At 26.9% G+C, this 18,535-nt stretch overlaps 1 protein-coding gene across 1 annotated transcript in view; it reads left to right on the top strand.

The window, feature by feature from the left end:
• Window positions 1-18,058, top strand: part of LOC132939262 (uncharacterized) — a 39,380-nt gene extending 21,322 nt beyond the window's left edge. The window contains exons 3-9 of the mRNA XM_061006342.1: window positions 10,198-10,302; window positions 10,417-10,522; window positions 10,628-10,761; window positions 11,721-11,879; window positions 12,019-12,150; window positions 12,219-12,370; window positions 16,939-18,058. Of these exons, the coding sequence (XP_060862325.1) occupies window positions 10,198-10,302; window positions 10,417-10,522; window positions 10,628-10,761; window positions 11,721-11,879; window positions 12,019-12,150; window positions 12,219-12,370; window positions 16,939-17,064 (914 nt within the window). The 3' untranslated portion in view covers window positions 17,065-18,058. The remainder of the gene's footprint in view (window positions 1-10,197; window positions 10,303-10,416; window positions 10,523-10,627; window positions 10,762-11,720; window positions 11,880-12,018; window positions 12,151-12,218; window positions 12,371-16,938) is intronic.
• The last annotated feature ends 477 nt before the right edge of the window (window positions 18,059-18,535 follow it).

Below are 18,535 nucleotides of genomic sequence, written 5' to 3'. Positions count from 1 at the left end.
GTTCCTGTATACTAAATATATTACCTACCCATGTATATTTCTACATACAGAGATTTTTCTGAGAATATTTATCAAATGGTTTATTCAAGATTGAGGATTTACATGAATATAAATAATTGAATTAATCTTTTTTTTAGATCCTTCTGCGTTTATTTGTATTCATCTTTAAAAATAAAGGACTACATTTTCAGTTTATATTTGTATACAAAAAAAACATTTATTACCCAATATTCTTATAGAATTGAATATCCTTTTAATTTTAATTTAATTAATTTTTTTTTTCATATAATAATGGTTTTATTAATGGTATTTGAATATTCATCAAATAGTAATATTTTGTGTATTTTAATAATAAAAACAATTTTAAACCTTCATACAAATGTTAACAAATAATAGATTTTGTATATTGAATGTGTGTAAGTTTAATTATGTGATATACCTACTACAGTAGTAACTCTCGGAGTTTTTCTTAAGTTTAGATTCTTAACTGTTAATATAGATGGTCGAACAGGAAGTTAAATTTCGTTTTCCCAATACAACATTACATCCGTCCGTAGCGTGAGCATCATGACCTTAGTTTTGTCACAATTTTTAATATCGATTTGTAAGTCTCGAATATTGTTAGTCCTTAAATTAATAATTTAAATTATTGATTATTATTTATAACTTTACAGGAAAAAAAAATTAAAACACTTACAGCTCGATCAATACAAATTTTGTATTTAAAAAATAATATATACCTACTCTTATCATACATAGTCATACTAAACATGTGTATGTAGAAGATACTCAAAACCGATCAATACCTACTTGGACATTTAATTTGTATTTAAAAAAAAAACACACCTACTCATAATAGTATTATATAATTAAGTCATACAAATGTAAAAATATGTACTATTATTATAATATGTTATATAAATTTTAAAGAATTCAATCACTAAACCATCACTTTTGTATACCTATAAACCCAATGTACATTAAGGGTGCTATTAAGAAAAAACTAATAATTAATAAGTTATAAGTTAACAATATATTTTGTGTAGGTGCGTACATCAATATTCTCAGATATTTTACAAAAAGTTCAAAACCATGCTGAATTATCACTCAAATTGTATGGAAATTATAATATAATATAATGATGCAACGAAATAAGTAATGAAACACTTGTTACTTATGACTTTTAGGTAAATTATTACATATTATCAAAGTTACGTAAATAAGGGTTATACACGTCTTATACTTATATATTCATGTATTCGTTTGTGTAATTTCTTGTGTAAAATGTAAATATACCTCGACTTTCCAGTAAATTATAAACGAAGTGCACTTATATGAGGCCACTATAGTACTATACGCCTGATGTAAATTTTGAGTGGAGCGATGTATTGATTTTACAACGATGTTTTTTTATGGGTGTGCGTCTCTATCACGACACTTTGAAGCAATGATAATGTCTCAAACTTCAACTTTACGAGTGGTTTCTGGTAGTAAATTGGATGTTGTTGGTACTTTTAAGGAGGTCAAAAGTAAAATGTCTTATTATTACTTTTCAAAATTATTAAGAAAAACAACTACAAAATAAGCGGGGAAGTGGGTATCGCTCTGCTGTACGCAGTAGGTGTCGTGAAATAATATGATTGTTTACGAAAAACAATAGGCGATTTTTTTTATTCATAATATAAAAAAACTAATAATATTTTTTATAACTATAAATAGCTCAAAAATAGACCAAATAATTTTAAAATATAATCGTGAACTTACAGAAAATGATAATATAACCATACAGTGAATATTTCATGTATCGGTTATTATTATTTTTTTTTGTTGAGTAAAACCAAAAACAAAACATCGATTTTTTAAATAGATATAGCCAAAAACTGGTTATACGTAAAAATTCCCATTTTGTTCATAAATTTTTTTTATTGGATCTTTTTATGTTATTTACCTATATAATCATTTGAACATTTTTTATTTTGTTTTCGATTTATTTTTTGTATCATAACATTGTTGTTTGTGAGTAAAAAAGCTTGAATTCAAAATCGAAAATTGTAAATTATTTTGTATTTAATGTATAGCATTTTTAATCTTAATACATAACAGGCTTGACAATTTAGTACAAGATTTTTCATAAGTTTATTATTACTGGTAATTTTAATAAAAGCTTAACATAAAGCCACGTACATTTTTACGAATGATTGAAGTTCAAATTTCGACACTTGACAACATTGAATATTCACACTTACAATAATCATTTCTCCTCTTACAATTTTTATTATTTTGTTATAATTCATAAAATATTAATCATAACAATTTGAAACATTCCAATATTATTTAAATTATCATGTTTTCTTTGCGTGTATGATATTAATAAATAATGACTTTGCCAAATGTAAAACTATATAGCATTTATGATTTAGATCTTAGCCTTGGTAGGTAACTGTAGACAATTCAATTTGTCAACATTTGGAACGATAACTTTGTTTATGATCTTATAAATCAGAAGGATAATAACTCAATCAGGGTACCTGCATTATTCAATACAATTATAACATAAAAATTAAAATACTGAAAAAATTGTGTTTTTAATCATATAAAAATTATAATAGTTTATAATTTATTATTTTCATAGCCGTGTTTACGGTGCCAGCCTAGGCTGCCCCTGCAATTTTTAAAGACGCCGGTCCACCGAGTTTTAAGTCAGATGGGTAACCTACAACTTGTATTTTTTTTTTTTATTATTTAAATATATTCAATCTGTTTACAATAAAAAACAATAAGTAATAAGGATAACATAGAAAAATATACAAACATGAATAACGTGAAGAGGAGTTCATTAACAGAACTTCAGAACATTTTTTTCCCCTATTTTAGAAGATTTCTAGACCAGTTTCTTTTTAATCAATGGTGAATTTGTGGTAATGTAAGAGAGGACATATTTTGAATAAAGGGGTTTTTGTGGTTTGTTAATTTTGAATGGACCTTTTGTAGTGGCTTTTTGCAAGCTCGTTTACTGTTTGTATTTTTAGGTCATTATGGAGGGCTGCATTTGTTATGTACCTTGGAGCACCGGTGATGAGTAATTGATTGGAAGGCTTGAATAGGGTAAATGTTTGCGGGTTTAGCTAAGCCCAAACAACTTGTATTTAAAAAAAAAAAATTCTTTATATCGTTATAGACATATTGTTATAATTACTATTTACTTACAAAGATATGTTTGACAAAATTAGGTATCATCTTTGTATTCTGTGGTGCAACTAGAGGGGTTAAGGGGTTATAAATTAAAGATGTCTGTTCTAGTTTTGGTATAACTGTTAGTGTTCCAAGAACAACAAGTCGACAAAAAATAGGAGTAATGTTATGAATAATAATAATTTCTTGTGATATATAACAATATTATATATTTATATTTATGACAATAATAATTGAGAAATGTATACAGTAGTGTATATATTAACATTATTTAGGTATGTAATATTATTAACCATGCAGGATTTTAGCTTAGGTAACATTGTAATCCCCCCGAAATTTTTTTCTAGTTGCGCCACTGTTTTTATTAATAACATGTATTGTCAAATTAACTTCCCGACTTCAGAAAACCCTACTATTAAGACTTAAGACAGGACGACGCGCGACGGTATGGTACCTACGCATTTATTATTGGATATTATTGTTGTATTATTTTTGAATTTTATATAGTGTAAATGTGTAATCCAGGGCTGTAGATGAATAATAATTCTGAAGATTACTACAATAACTGTACATTATTAAATGTAAATAAATATTTCAGACTTTTTTGTAAAATGATATAAATATTTTATTGGGGAGGGCTTTTTTCGGTAAATTGATAAGGTAATGCTCTAGTGGGTAAACGGAAAACTGGTACGATCCTCAACAATCAAGGTTTCCCAAAGTATAAAATAAAATACTCACATATGTAAGTAAGATGTAATTACGAAATTGATAGATCAAACATAGGTTACGATATTTGAAAGGCTAAAAGTTAAAAATAATAAAAATACATTGCACCACAATTTATACAATGGGTGTGAGAGTTACTTAAGTAAAGAAATTACAATAGGCCAGTTTTTTAATAATGTATAAAATAATAATAATTTTTTTTTTCATTAATTAACCCGTGGAAACTTTAGCCATTTCCCATTGGGTAGTTTTTTAACTGTGGGTGGGTACTGTAGGTTTTAAACACGTGTGTTTTTAGTTTGGCAGAATTTTCAAGTGGGCACCCGTAGCCCGTAGGTATTTGTTATGCCCTAGTGGAGGATGGCGGCCTCTCTCCAGACACCGTGACTGCCCGAAGAGAAGTGCCGCCCGTGACCGAGATTCAAACCGGCGACGGTGCGCGATAATAATAATTATAATTGTTCATAAATTATAAACAGTAAAACTTTGTTAAGACAGAATCGCTTGGGGCCGTCTAATTTTTCCGTCTTAACGGAGTTTCTGACTTGACGGGGTTCAAATTCATTATGTTACTTGAACGGGACTAAACAAATTGTCCGTCTTACCGAAGTTTTACTGTATATATTTTATTTTATCTAATTTTATGTATTTATATTATGTGTTAATTTTGATTACTAAATTATGATTATTTATTTTAAACATATATATATGTGTATAAATATATATGTATATATATTGACGAATGAGAATTAAAGAATTAAGAATGAACTAGTTGACAGAATATTTAAAACTATATGGACATTGTAAATATTTTAGGACTCCTAAAAATTAAATTTTGAAGAGTACCAGTAGGTATTCCGCGTTTTTAATTTATTTTATTCTACATTTTGTGGACCGTACCAATAGTTCGACAATCGCTCTAGTGCCGGTTATTAGGTAACTATAGGCTGCCGCTGCGAATGAAGTCTATAGTCTCGCCTATGATTATTTTATTAATATAAGAGCAATAATAGTGTACATGACGGTAATGACTTATGACTAATAATTAATATGTGATTTGCATTTACATACCTGTAGTAATGTAGTAGCTATAGTAGGTAGTATAGGTAGGTACCTACCACAATTGAGCCACTAAATATTTATAGAGGGAGTACGTCTATGGTCTTGATCAAATATCAACTTAAGGTTCTAAGGGACCTTTTCATAGGTACTTTTATTTATTTGCCCTAGAAAATAATTAATAATCTTTAAGTGTTTACAATTCATAACGTAATGTAAGCATGACGTACTTAGTACATTTGCAATATTGCTATAAATTTTGTTGCTTGTACTTATTTTTGAATACAAGATATCAGCTTTATTTTGAGTAGTTTATTCTTAAAATAATTATACAAACACTCTAAATACATGCTAAAATGTTAAATGTCAAATGGTCTGAACCATATACTTTATCGTAACATATATATTATATTATTATATACATAATGGCCTATAAGTAATATACAAACATTTCATTAAAATTGAAAATTATAAAATATTTTTTTTCCCATTTCTGGTCAGGTGGCACTGCTGGGAGCCTTCCTATTCTTATTAATATTATTTTATGTCTAATGTTAGTTTATGTCACCACACTTACTTATAATACCTTGTCTGTTGTATAAATTGTAAATATACTATTTAAAATAAAAAAAAATAAAATATTTAAGTCAATTGTTCCTCGCAAAGTTACAGAAATGTTACTCTTATGCCGGGTTCCATGAACAATCACTAAACATTTAATGAATAAATATAAAAACGTAAATTATCGTAAATGATGGGCGCAATTTACTATAGTACTTTAATTACCTCTTCACTGTGGGCGCAATTTACAATCGACCAAATCAATAGTGAGCTAATAATAATGGTTCCTTAAACAAGATTTGGGGGCCTCCTGATTGGTTCATTAAATCTTAGTGAACTGTTAAATTAATCAATTTTCATGTGACCTGGCATGAAACAATTAAAATATTTTAAATTACTTAAGTAATAACGATTTTGACATAAAAATTGAAATTATACAGCGAAGTGATAAATGATAATGCAATAAAACGTTTTTACATTTTTATCCACTGAACATTGAGTGACATAATAATATACGTGAACAAATTGAACTGACTTGAATGTATATCAGAAAGATAATCGCAGAAACAACATTAAATAAATTGATGGATTCCCCGGGGACACTATAGAGACATGAAATAAACTATTTAGTTTTAAACTCAATAAAAAGCTTCTTATGGTTAAGTTCATAATTCATAATGAGGATTGTGGATTAATATAAAATGTATTTTATTGAAAAAATAAGTGGTTAATTCATTTACAACGAAAAATGAAAATATTTTAATTGAAATGTATCTATTAAAAATAACTAAAATATAAATATATAAAAATATCTATTAACAAGGTTTTTTGATGATTTGAACAAATTTTAACTGGCTACCATGTTTTTAGTTTGTGTTTCATAGTACAATATAGCACATAAGAAAATACTACAACTACATTATATTATTATTAATATTTTATATCTTTTTACTTAACAATGTATACACATTTGAATGTTTTCCTATGTTCTCTTACCTAATTATACAATGAATATTTAACAATGAAAACATAATAATATGTAAATAAGTATAGGTACTACATAATAATATAATGTAATATACTGATTAGTGATTATACTAGCAACATTGGTATAATGGAATATATACCCATACTATTTACATATAGGGTGTTTCACCATGTCCATGTACATTTCTACCTAAGTACCTCTGGACCTACCTATTATACTTCAGCCTCAGAATAAACTTTATAACTTTCAAAATTATATAAATATACTCAATAGACATAATAATTTAAACTCGAAATATTTACATAAATAAGCCCTTTAATTTGGACGTTGGCTGTCGCAGCATTTCAAACTTAATTTTAAAGTTTTTATTTCAAGCTTATATACCTAAACTAAATAATTCTTAAAAGGACGCTACCTATACATTTGTTGTCTCCGTCTTACACACATAGCAAATTTACATAGCAAATTGTCGTTCACTAGTTTCAATAGTGTGATGTTGGTTTTGATACTAGAGTAAATTGACCTATTATAAAAATTTTTGGTAAGAACATTATCTGTGCTTAATCGTTGATTTTCGATTTTCGAAATTTTCATTTTCAATATAGTATGTGAAATATCAAAAATTAGAAATGCTCATATCTCGCTTGAAAATTAAAATATCGAATAAAAGCCAACGTTTAAGCACATATAATGTTATTATATAAAAATTGATAATAGGTCAAATCACTGTAACATCAAAACTAACAGCACATACTGATACTATGGAAACTAGTGAATGAAAATTGTCTATGTCGTACGTGTATAAGACGGAGACAACAAATGCATGGGCAGCACCCTCTTAAAATGTTTGTTAAAATTTGTATATTTAATCCATTTTATTACTATTGTGAATTTGTAACATTCTCATATAGGATTTTATTTAGTTACGTTGTTTAAATTGTAAGTAGTATACTATTATAATTTATAAAGTACGCTGTCCTATAAAATTATAGGTTATATATAAAATGTACTTTATCAAAACTTAATTTTGAATAATATAAAATAATTTTGTAATAAATGAATACATATAATATATTAATAACATGAATAATAATTATTGATGAATAACTCTAAAACCAAAATATCGAACCATAAAATATAATTTTCTTGGAATTATTCTCTATAATATATTTTATTATCTACTCTGAAAGCGACGATAAGAAAATATCTTGTAAACAAACAATTCCAGCAAAAATTATCTATATACTCAGTTTTTCATCATTTTCTGTATTCCCTTTTTAACTTCAAGCAAACGTGTTCATTGATCTGATGGTAAGTGGAAGAAAGTTTTTCGGAACAAGATATTATTATAAATAAGAAAACGTCAGAGTACTAAGAATCTCTGGCCCAACAGATAATTTGATAAAACCGTACTCACCAACCCAAAGGCAATATTAAAGCATTTCGTTTTTGGAATTATATAATAATATATTCTTGGAATATAAATTGGCTATATCAACAATCATCAAAAGTTCCCGTTTTTCATTACTCAAGAGTCAAGAGTATAAACGATTTTAATTAAAACTATAATGATTCTAAAATCTAAAACAGTATTGATTTTAAAACACATCACATAAATAAATAAATATACTACCTATCTATACTTATAATATGTTACACCAAAAATTAAAAACATTTATTGTAAACATAATTCATACAAATTAGGGTTAAGATGTGATCTTAAAATCTAAAAAAATTATGAAAATATGCTCAAAAGGTATCATCATAGGCCTTTAAAACAATCAAATTATAACACTATAAAATGTGTTAAATTGAATTATTCATTAAAAATATACGATACATTTTTTGTAGATTCTTAATAGAAACCGAATTCGGCAACACTACCTAACAATAATACCTATACTTATGGATATTGTGTATAATATGTAAAAGTATGCGTGTAAAAACATGAAACGCTTGAGCGAGTACTTATACACAGCAAATCTAATAATAAAAAAAATATATTTTTAAAAATGTTCTTTGAAATCTAAAATTAAATCAATATATTGTATGAAAATACTGTCCATAATTTATTAAGTTTAAATTAAAATAGAGTGGAAGATAGTAAGTACAGAAATTCTACAGTCTCAGTTATTGAGTAAAGTGACTATAATCTATTTATGTATGTGTTTTTTTTATTTTTTATTTTTTAACTTTTTAACTTTTTTTTAACTTCAATGATAAATCACTCCATACGAAAAATCACGAGTCTGAGTGAAAACAAACTGTCGGTCTGTGTTACTAAGTATATTTCCTGAATTCCCAAAATGTTTTAGATTCTGAGTGGAACGATAAATGTATTGATTTTACAATGATGTGTGTTTTTTTTTATTTTTTATTATATTTTTGTGTCTGTCATCACCTTTTAGGATAGTGAAAATGCTTAGATTTTCTTCAATAGTATCTTTTCTGATGGGAAAGTGAATCTAGTTGGTACTTTGGGGGTCAAAAGTAAAAACTTCCCAGTAGTTTTCAAAAACGACGTGAAAAACAAAAGAAAAATTAAGGAAAAACAGGAATTTTTACGCAAAATCTGTATTCAAGAAAATCGATTTTGGTTTTTGGTGCAACTTTTAAACAATTATTATAATAGCATATTAGTATATATTTATTATTTACTACATTAAGTTATATATTTTTTTCCCAGTACGTTCCATAATAATTAATAATATTGGGAAAAACTGAAATTTATACGCAAAACCAGTTTTTGCAAACTCAATTTTCTTTGACGAATTCTTTCGTTAAATGCTCATAAAATTATTTTGACTACGCTATATTATGATTTACGCAAATGTTGTTATTATTCCAATTTAACAACATAAAAGGAAACTCGTATTAAATGTTTTAGTTTTTTGACCGAACTACAAATGTTTATCGACATTTACAGAAAAAAATTGAAAAAATTGAAGACAATCTAATTTTTTGGTATTCTATCGTTACCAAACAACTCTATTTTAATAACAATATTAAAATTTTAACATATTTTCGTATTCTTTTTATTTTTTTCTTAATTGTTTTAAAAAGTGCTGAGAATTTTAAATTTTGACCTCCCAAAAGTACAAACTAGATCCAATTTGCTGACGTAAGACTCCATTGAAGTTTATAATTAGAGCTTTTTTTTAAACTAAATACTTACATCATTGTAAAATCGATACATTTATCTCTCCGCTCAGAATTAAAGGGTGTCGGTAAAATTTATAAAATAAAAATACTTACTTTAAGATTTAAATAAATTTCAAACAGAAATCAAGATACAATTTTATAAATGTTTTAATGAATTAAAAAATGTAATTAACTACAATATTATTCACAAATTCATAGTGTATGGGGATTTTTATTCTTACAATTTAAAAGTAAAATTTAAATATTGCAATTTTCAACAATATTTTATTCTTCCATTCCAAAAACAAAGAATGCCTTAAGTAATAAAGTAATCCACATTTTACAACATTTTCTTCTTTGTTTGTTGTATCTAGTCTATAATAGATTATTATTTATTGTTATTTACAACATATCGGAATGTCTCGAACTTTCTCATTAAAATCTTTCAATGGAACAATTCTTATATATATTTAATTTGTGTTCTTATAATATGTAAACACAATAATATGAATTATTATATTTTATAGATGTTAAGTCTTATTGGGAAGACCCTCTGCCAACATATGAAATGGCTAATATACACTATGCACTACCAGGAGAATTTGTCAGACTGTACTGCGAGGGTTTCGTAGGTAAATATATCAACGATTGTTCACCTAGTATGCAACATACTAGTTTATTATCTTCTGTTTATAAATTATCGTGACAAAAATAATTTAATAAATTCTGAAATACGATTGATGCAGGTAAAGTCGGTCTTCCGGATGCCGTCAACACGATAACGTGGACGAAAATTGGTGAAAAGCAGACAATTGTTTCAAACGAAAAATATAGAATAGAAGAAGTTATTAGGTATCATATAATATTAAATATCATACTTAAAAACAAAATCAGCAAACTTAATATTCGCAGAAACTATGCGTGGTTTTAATGTTTGTATATTTTTTTTTCTTATAGGGAAAATGACCAAATATTGGGAGCATTCCTATTCATAAACACAATTCAAGAGACTGACTATGGAAAGTATATGTGCTCCATCAGCAATACTGATGACCAAATTGTGCAACAGTTTACTAACATCACAAAACCCGGTGAGTTGTATTATTGTTTGTATTTGACTGTCTACAGCTAATAGTTAGTACTACCAAATTGTATGTACCTAATATAATATTACATGAGCATATTCTAAATTTAATATAGGTATAGTACAAACGGTCAGTGGACCGTTGTTTAATTTTTAATAAATATGAAAAAAAGAAAAAATCGGGTAAGTGGAAGTCGCTCTCTGCAGTACAGTAATTTACAAGCGGGTGGTTGTAATAGATGTGATGTTAAATTTGAATTCAACGATATAATAGTATCATTATTGTATACGAAAAATGATTTTGAGCGGAGACAGTTTGTCAGTATAGCAAATTCTAATATAAGCTTTCAGTGAAAATTCAAATATCTACGGTAATTTGTTTAAGAGTTACACCAAAAACCAAAATCGATTTTGTCGAAAACCGATTTTGCGTAAAAATTCCAGTTTTTCCTTCATATTTTTTTTGTTTTTCCCGATCTTTTTGAAAATGACTGGGAATTTTAAATTTTGACCAATAAACCAACTAGATTCACTTTCCCATCGAACAAGATACTAAAGTTGAAAATCGAAGCATTATTTCGACTACTTATCGTGTATACACTTCACAGACACAAATAAAAAATTAAAAAAAACACACATCATTGTAAAATCAATACATTCATCGCTCCGCTCGGAATTTAAAAAAAAAATAAAATAAGTATTATAATTTATCTTATAAGTAATAAGTATATATATATTATATACAAATATTGTATCCTGTGACTATTACATAACATATGGGGAAATGGTAACATATTATATTATGTATTTGTTGTTTATGTGACATAAGCAATATTTTTTTCCAACCACAATACGTCAAACTGATGATGGTTAATTTTAAATTTTAAATATTTAAACATTACATCATTTTATATATTATAGTTGGATTGATTGTCAATTATAAATGTTTTGTTGTTTATTTTTTAGTGTTAAACTACGAACAATCCGTTAAAAAAGTGCAAAGAGACCTTAAATTTATCATTTTTGTCATGATTGCGTTAATTTTGATCATTTGGAAACGCCGGTGGTTCTACTTGACGTATCAAAAGATGAATAAAAAATTAGAAAGTGATAAATATGCGCTATGTAAGGTTTTTTTAAAACAATATTTATTAGAACAATATATTACGACAATATAATATGTTTCACTACTTTTTTTATTTCTATAATTATTTACATGTTGTTTAATGTTTACGTGTGTGTTTTTTATTAACGATGTTTACAGCGGAGAAGACTATACATAATGTAATAGTATTTTACGACGAAGCGAATAAAGAAAATGCCCAATACTTGGTGGAAAATATGGAACATCGTGATAATTATATAACTAAGAAATGTCACATCGATTTTTATGAAGGTAAACATTTGTTCGTTCATTTTCATACATAATATAATATTTTATTTTAATTTACTTCATTCTTCCAGACTTAATCAAAACACAAACAGATTTGGTTAAATGTTTTGACTTCGCTATATATTTATTATCTTCAGACGATAAAATTACATCGTCATTGATGAAAAAATCAACGCAAACATCTTTTGTTCAAGACAACGTCACTCCTAGGAAATATTTAATCGTAAGTAAATCATGTAACAATTATTAATCAATATACTTATAAACGTCAAAAAGTTTTTATTTTTTGTACTGTTTGCGCTCTCTATAGGTTAGTTTGGTTATATTAGATTAGTTAGAGTAACATAACGTTGAATGATTAAACTAATAACCATTTGGTTTCGGTATACATCTATTTGATGTATCATTATATGATTTAATCTCCCCCAACGTAGTATGTACTATAGCTATATTAATTGTATTATAATTTATAATAAAACCAGTGCTGGACCACAACAGACAAGATTATACAGATCATTTTACAGCTTCTGTAACAATAAACCTATATAATATAGTTTATCTTAATATCTATACCTGTCTAGTATATTGAATTAATTTTATCAATCATTCCAAAAACCTATCAATCTATAGTTTTAACAAATGCAATTATAATGTTATTTCCAATTTTCTCTCTAAAATTCACTTTGAGCTAAACTTAGAAAAAAATTCACCTCAAATACTCAGTAAAGAAATTTTATAAAATAATAAATCACTCTTTCACAATTTGTATACCTAAAATTACTATTAATTAAAAATATTCTCCCTTAAGGGCTGATAAAAATCTTAAAAATTTAATAGTTATCAAAAAATGTGCTTATAAAAAGTACAAGATTAGTTGTCTTCATTCTGATTACTTAATTTTTTCAAATCCCCGTAAGCAATGTAAACAATTAATATCCTCAACTTATTCGCAATTTATGGCTAACATTGAAGATAATATTGAAATTAGTATAAAGTTTTTTTAGTAATACGTAAATTCTCTAAAAAAAAATATTACTAATATTCCTGATATTGTTTCATACAATCAAGTTTTATCCTCAAATGACCAAGAAAAACTTCAGTTTTTTGCAAATTATTTTTCTATTTTTCTACTGTGTATGATGAACCGGTTAATTTAAATACTACTATCCCCACTTTATTATCAAATAAATAGTCTTAATTTGCACGGAATGGTCGATTAGTGAATACGAGATATATGAGCACTTAAGCTCATTAGATGTTCATTCTGGATCGGGTCTTGATGGGGTGCTACCTGAGTTCTTGAAAAACTGTAGAAATGTTCTCGTGAAACCACTATGTATAATTAAATCGAATGTTTATTATGCATTAACAAATTTTATTGCGTAATTTATTCATTTAATGTTATATATACTTATTGTAATTTATTCTAAATTTAAATATTTTATTTTTTGTTATTTTTGAAAATTGATTTTTATTGTGTATATTTTGATTAGTCAGATTTAACTTGTATCTATTTATGATGTCTCTATCTTTTATTTAAGGGTTCACACCCGTTTACAACTATAATAAATAAATAAATAAATGTATGGACTCGGGAAATGTTGGTACAATAATAATTATATACAGGGTGATTACCAAACATGCTCCTCCCGTTTTTGATTTAATAATAAATTCATTCAAATTTTGATGAGTTTTTTGATAAATCTAAATCAAAATGTGAACAAGTAGTTTACGTCAGTTTCCGAGTTATTAAAATGTGGACCTATTATCCTTAGTATTCAAACTTAATTAACTCAATAATGACTTATTCGAATTAGGATTTAGATACAACAACATTTTTAAAAAAGTAATTTAAATAACAATTTACATAAAAAGTCAGTGATTCTCTTTTAAAAACAAAAATACCGACTCCTAACCATAACGATATAAAAATATAAATAATTTAAAATATGATTCTTAAGTATAAGGAAAAATTCCAAAAATCAGAATTTTAATAAATAAATTATTAAAGGAAAAATGGGAGTGAGAATGCTTGGTGAAGTTATAGATATACTTGTATATTTATATTTTTCATAATCTACAAAAATCAAATATATTAACTTTTGAGTTTTGACAATTGTTAATGGGATTTTGTTAATGGGCTTTTTGCTAATGGGCTTTTTGTTAATGGCTTTTGTTAATGGGCTAATTAGACCATTGTTTTTGTGCTTTCATAGGTACGAAAAAACATTATGTTTCGGTATTAAATTAAAGTTTATACAATTTCCTACAAAATCTGTTATCACGATAATTCCAATATCTATAATTTCTAAATTTAAAAAAAAGAATTTTTAAAATTAGAAGAAAAAATATTCGAACTTCTATTTCGGAGGTAGTTCTTTGTAGCAAATTTGATCTGTAGTTGGTACCTATTTCAAGGTTTTAAACTCCAAATTGCCCAATTACTACGTCTAAAAATAATCGGGAAAAACTAGAATTTCTACTCAAAACCAGTTTTAAACTAGATCGATTTTTTGAAACTAAAAAATGAGAATCAAACTGAAGAGACTCGAAATGTTCACCGAATATTCATACATTAAATTACTATACACGAAATAATTTTCAAAATATTTCGGTTATATTTGTGTTATTTATAGGTAGGTATTTTAAATTTTCAACTTTTTTTAGTTTTCTTTTGATTTATGTTATATTGGGTGATTAACAATTATTTATTGTATAGGTACAATACTCATTAAAGTGCTAATTTTTTTAAAAACTATTTTACACTAATATATAATGATTCATTGTATAATAAATAATTATTAATCACTCAACTTCCAATTACTCACATACCTACCAAATGCTATATGCGTTGACATGCAACACACGGATCATACGATATAGCAACCATTGAGTTGTCTACACTATACTACATAGGTATTAGATCGCTGAACGGGTGTGTTGAGCCCACGGTCCACATACCTACTAAATACGTCGAGGTAGTTAGTCCTGGTCCAAAAAAATCCATTCCAGACTACAGCTACTACAGCCCTACCTCGGTGACTGGCTTAAAACTTTCTATACACCACTCACCTCAGTTTAGGATCACAGTCTGGCTCGGTGGTCCTACGGAAGCGTAGGAATGCAACCTAAATTATAGAAAACGATTTTCAATATTTAGTAATAATTTTTGTTATTACAAATTATTTATTTGTTATAAGCTAGAGCAAGGGCTTTCATGCGCTAAAAAATCATCAAATATACATTTAAAAAAATGCGTTTATGCATCAAAAAATTATATTTTTTCTTTAAATATTTCATTTTAATTATTTTATATTATCTTTATAAGTTGAGTAACTTTTATTTACACGATAAAACGTAATACACACGCGGCGATGTTCTATAGTACTAAATAATTATTTTGCTACGTATAATTTGTTATTTGTTATACAAAAATACAAAAATAAACGTAATAAATAATTTAATATAACTTTATTGTAATCTAATCTACCCATTCACAATTAAGATAAAATGAGTCTCTGTCGTCTTTATGAGAAATTATATAGAAATAGTTAAATATGATAATGTTTGTCTTTGATTCGTAAAAAATATTCACCGAAATACCTACTCGATTTTTGTAAAACCTTCAAAATATGCTCTTATAAGCAAAAATATGTCCTTTAAACTCTAAAATGTCAAAATATGCACAAATATGCACTAAAAATTTTGAGCTTTTAGTCACAAACGTTGTGAAACGTATTGTGTACTTACTCTGCATACGATAATGTTTACCAGAAAAAATATGCGAATGAAAGAAAGTCCTTGCTCTAGTTATAACGGATATAATTTCTGTTATTACAAATAATTTATCTGTATAACGGATATAGTTATACCTATATACTTGTTTGTTTTAACAGATATATTTTCTGTTATTACAAAATGACGTATTTGTTTTTAATATATATGTATCTGTTATAACTTATAACACATAAATTGTTTTTAATAACAGAAAATATATCCGTTAAAACAAATAAGTTATTTGTAATAACAGAAATTATATCCGTTATAACAAATATTGAAAAACATTTTCTATAATTTGGCTGGCACACCTACGCTTCCGTTGCGGTCCAATCCCTTTAGTGTATAGGCACTTATCAATCGTGTCTTAGATTTTCGATACACTCATTTGAAATTTATCCCAATAGGTACTGTACCTAAATAACTACCCTCCATAAAATACTTTTAAAAACCGATAGATATATAATATTACTACTATAACGTAGTATACTGCAGTATTACCATTTTTTATTTACCATTCAATGTAATATTAATATATGTTATTATATATATTTATGAGTTGTATATTATATAGTATATTATATTAGGCACAACCTAATAATATGTATTACAGTACACTAGTGAAGTCTAAACTAGTCTTAGTCTAAAGTTGTTTTAGTACAACTATTAACATTTGTTCCTAAATTTAAATTGTGAACACTTATAGAGTTATAGATCATGGTGAAAGTAACCATCGTCCATCTGATTTGCATTGGGTCTGATAGGTATCAAGTTTTGTTTACTGTTAATGAATATAAATGATAAAGGATAAACCAAACATTTGTTTCTTGTACTTCATAATTAATCTAATAATATAATATATAGTTATCAATTAGAACGAATACTCCCTATGCAAATTACAAAGTACAAACTTTACAACATTGTCGACTAAAATATCTACTCATCAGAATTGTCATTAAGTAATCCACACATTATTATGATACGTACCTAATATTTTCATGTCACACGTTTCAGGACTGTACCAATATGCCCGTGACGCCAACGAAATCATGGTGTGACAGGGTACTAGCGGATCTGAGCAGAGACGATCACGCAAAGCGAAACAAAAATACCTCGAACAAGTTGATGAGAGTCATCTAAATACAATTGTAACAACGTTCGGTAGCCGTCAATGTCATAATATAATGATTATATTATTTTGTCGAAACATAGTATTCCTATACACACCAAACATTATATAACCTTGGAATGAGATTCCATGATCAAAACAAAAATATTTATTTATTATTGTTACATAATCTAATATAAAATATTATATAGGTACCTACCTAATAATATTATTGATTTCGTTATGATAATAAATAATATAATAGTATAATATATTATTATTATTACAATTTACAACTGACATATCCCATTATATAATATATGCTATTATGCTATATACAATATCCATGTATTCATATATAACTATATTTTGTAGTGTAGGTTTACGCGCGTTTTATAATTGTCGATTCCTATGGGTGCTACTTATTATCGCAGTTTTTGTGCATGATTACACGTGATTTACCGACGACAACTTCTCCCGGCGAAATCGAACGGAAATTTAACGTAGGGTGAATAATTGTTGTTATTATGATTACGATGTGTATGGCTTCAGTGGTACGATATTAGTAATTTATTTAGTATTGGTTTAAGTCGATCGGTCTATGTGTATAGTTATTATTTAATATTTATGTTAACAGTATTAATTTGTGCGACGGGGAAGTGATCAATTCTTCCTCGCAGAACCCTATAACCTTGCTGATCATGTTATAATATATAATGTTATGTATGTTTCCTCTGATTATTCGCCATATTTCTCTCTCTCTCTCTCACTCTCTTTTTCTGTCTCTATCTCTCTCTTTTCTACCCTATATATATATATATATATATCCCTTACACTCTTGATATTGGCGAATCAAGGTTTTGATAAATAACTCTTTTTAACAACCTAGATTTAGTTTTGAAGATAACATGTAATTTTAATATTATAAAATGCTTATTATAAAATTTTTATTTTTATTTCATAATAACCCTATGTTTGTATATTGTTAATATATTTTCTTTTGCTTCCTTTTACACAAAGTTGTGCACTTTTGCTGTTGTTCGTGGATTGTTCGATACACTCCTAAATTGTTATCCGGTCTAAATATACCTTTACTGGTATTTTAAAATCAAAATATCATAATATCTTTATAAAACTTGTGTGTTAATAAGTGTAATTTAATGTAGCACGAAATATGAGACATTTTAGCGGCGCTGCTCGTAATTGTTTCTGCGAAATAACGAAATATGATAAAATTTAGCAAGTATACCTGACCTACGTAGTCATAATATTATAATTGAACGACTAACTTTGGTTGGTGATAATCATATAATTTATGTAGAACATGATCCGAAGGACTGTGTATTTTTTAATCAGCCAGCGTAGCATTACGTAAAAACGGAATGGCAGTGGATTATAGTCTGCCAGCGATGCACGCGTACAAAAATTGCATTCCTCGAGGACCACTTTAATAATATTATAATGTATTATGGCCGGCGATTTTAGGCGGGGCACCTGTCCGGA

This window comes from Metopolophium dirhodum, chromosome 2 (genome assembly GCF_019925205.1).
Source record: "Metopolophium dirhodum isolate CAU chromosome 2, ASM1992520v1, whole genome shotgun sequence".
Classification (NCBI taxonomy): Eukaryota; Metazoa; Arthropoda; class Insecta; order Hemiptera; family Aphididae; genus Metopolophium; species Metopolophium dirhodum.
This window is presented reverse-complemented; position numbering and strand designations above follow the sequence as displayed.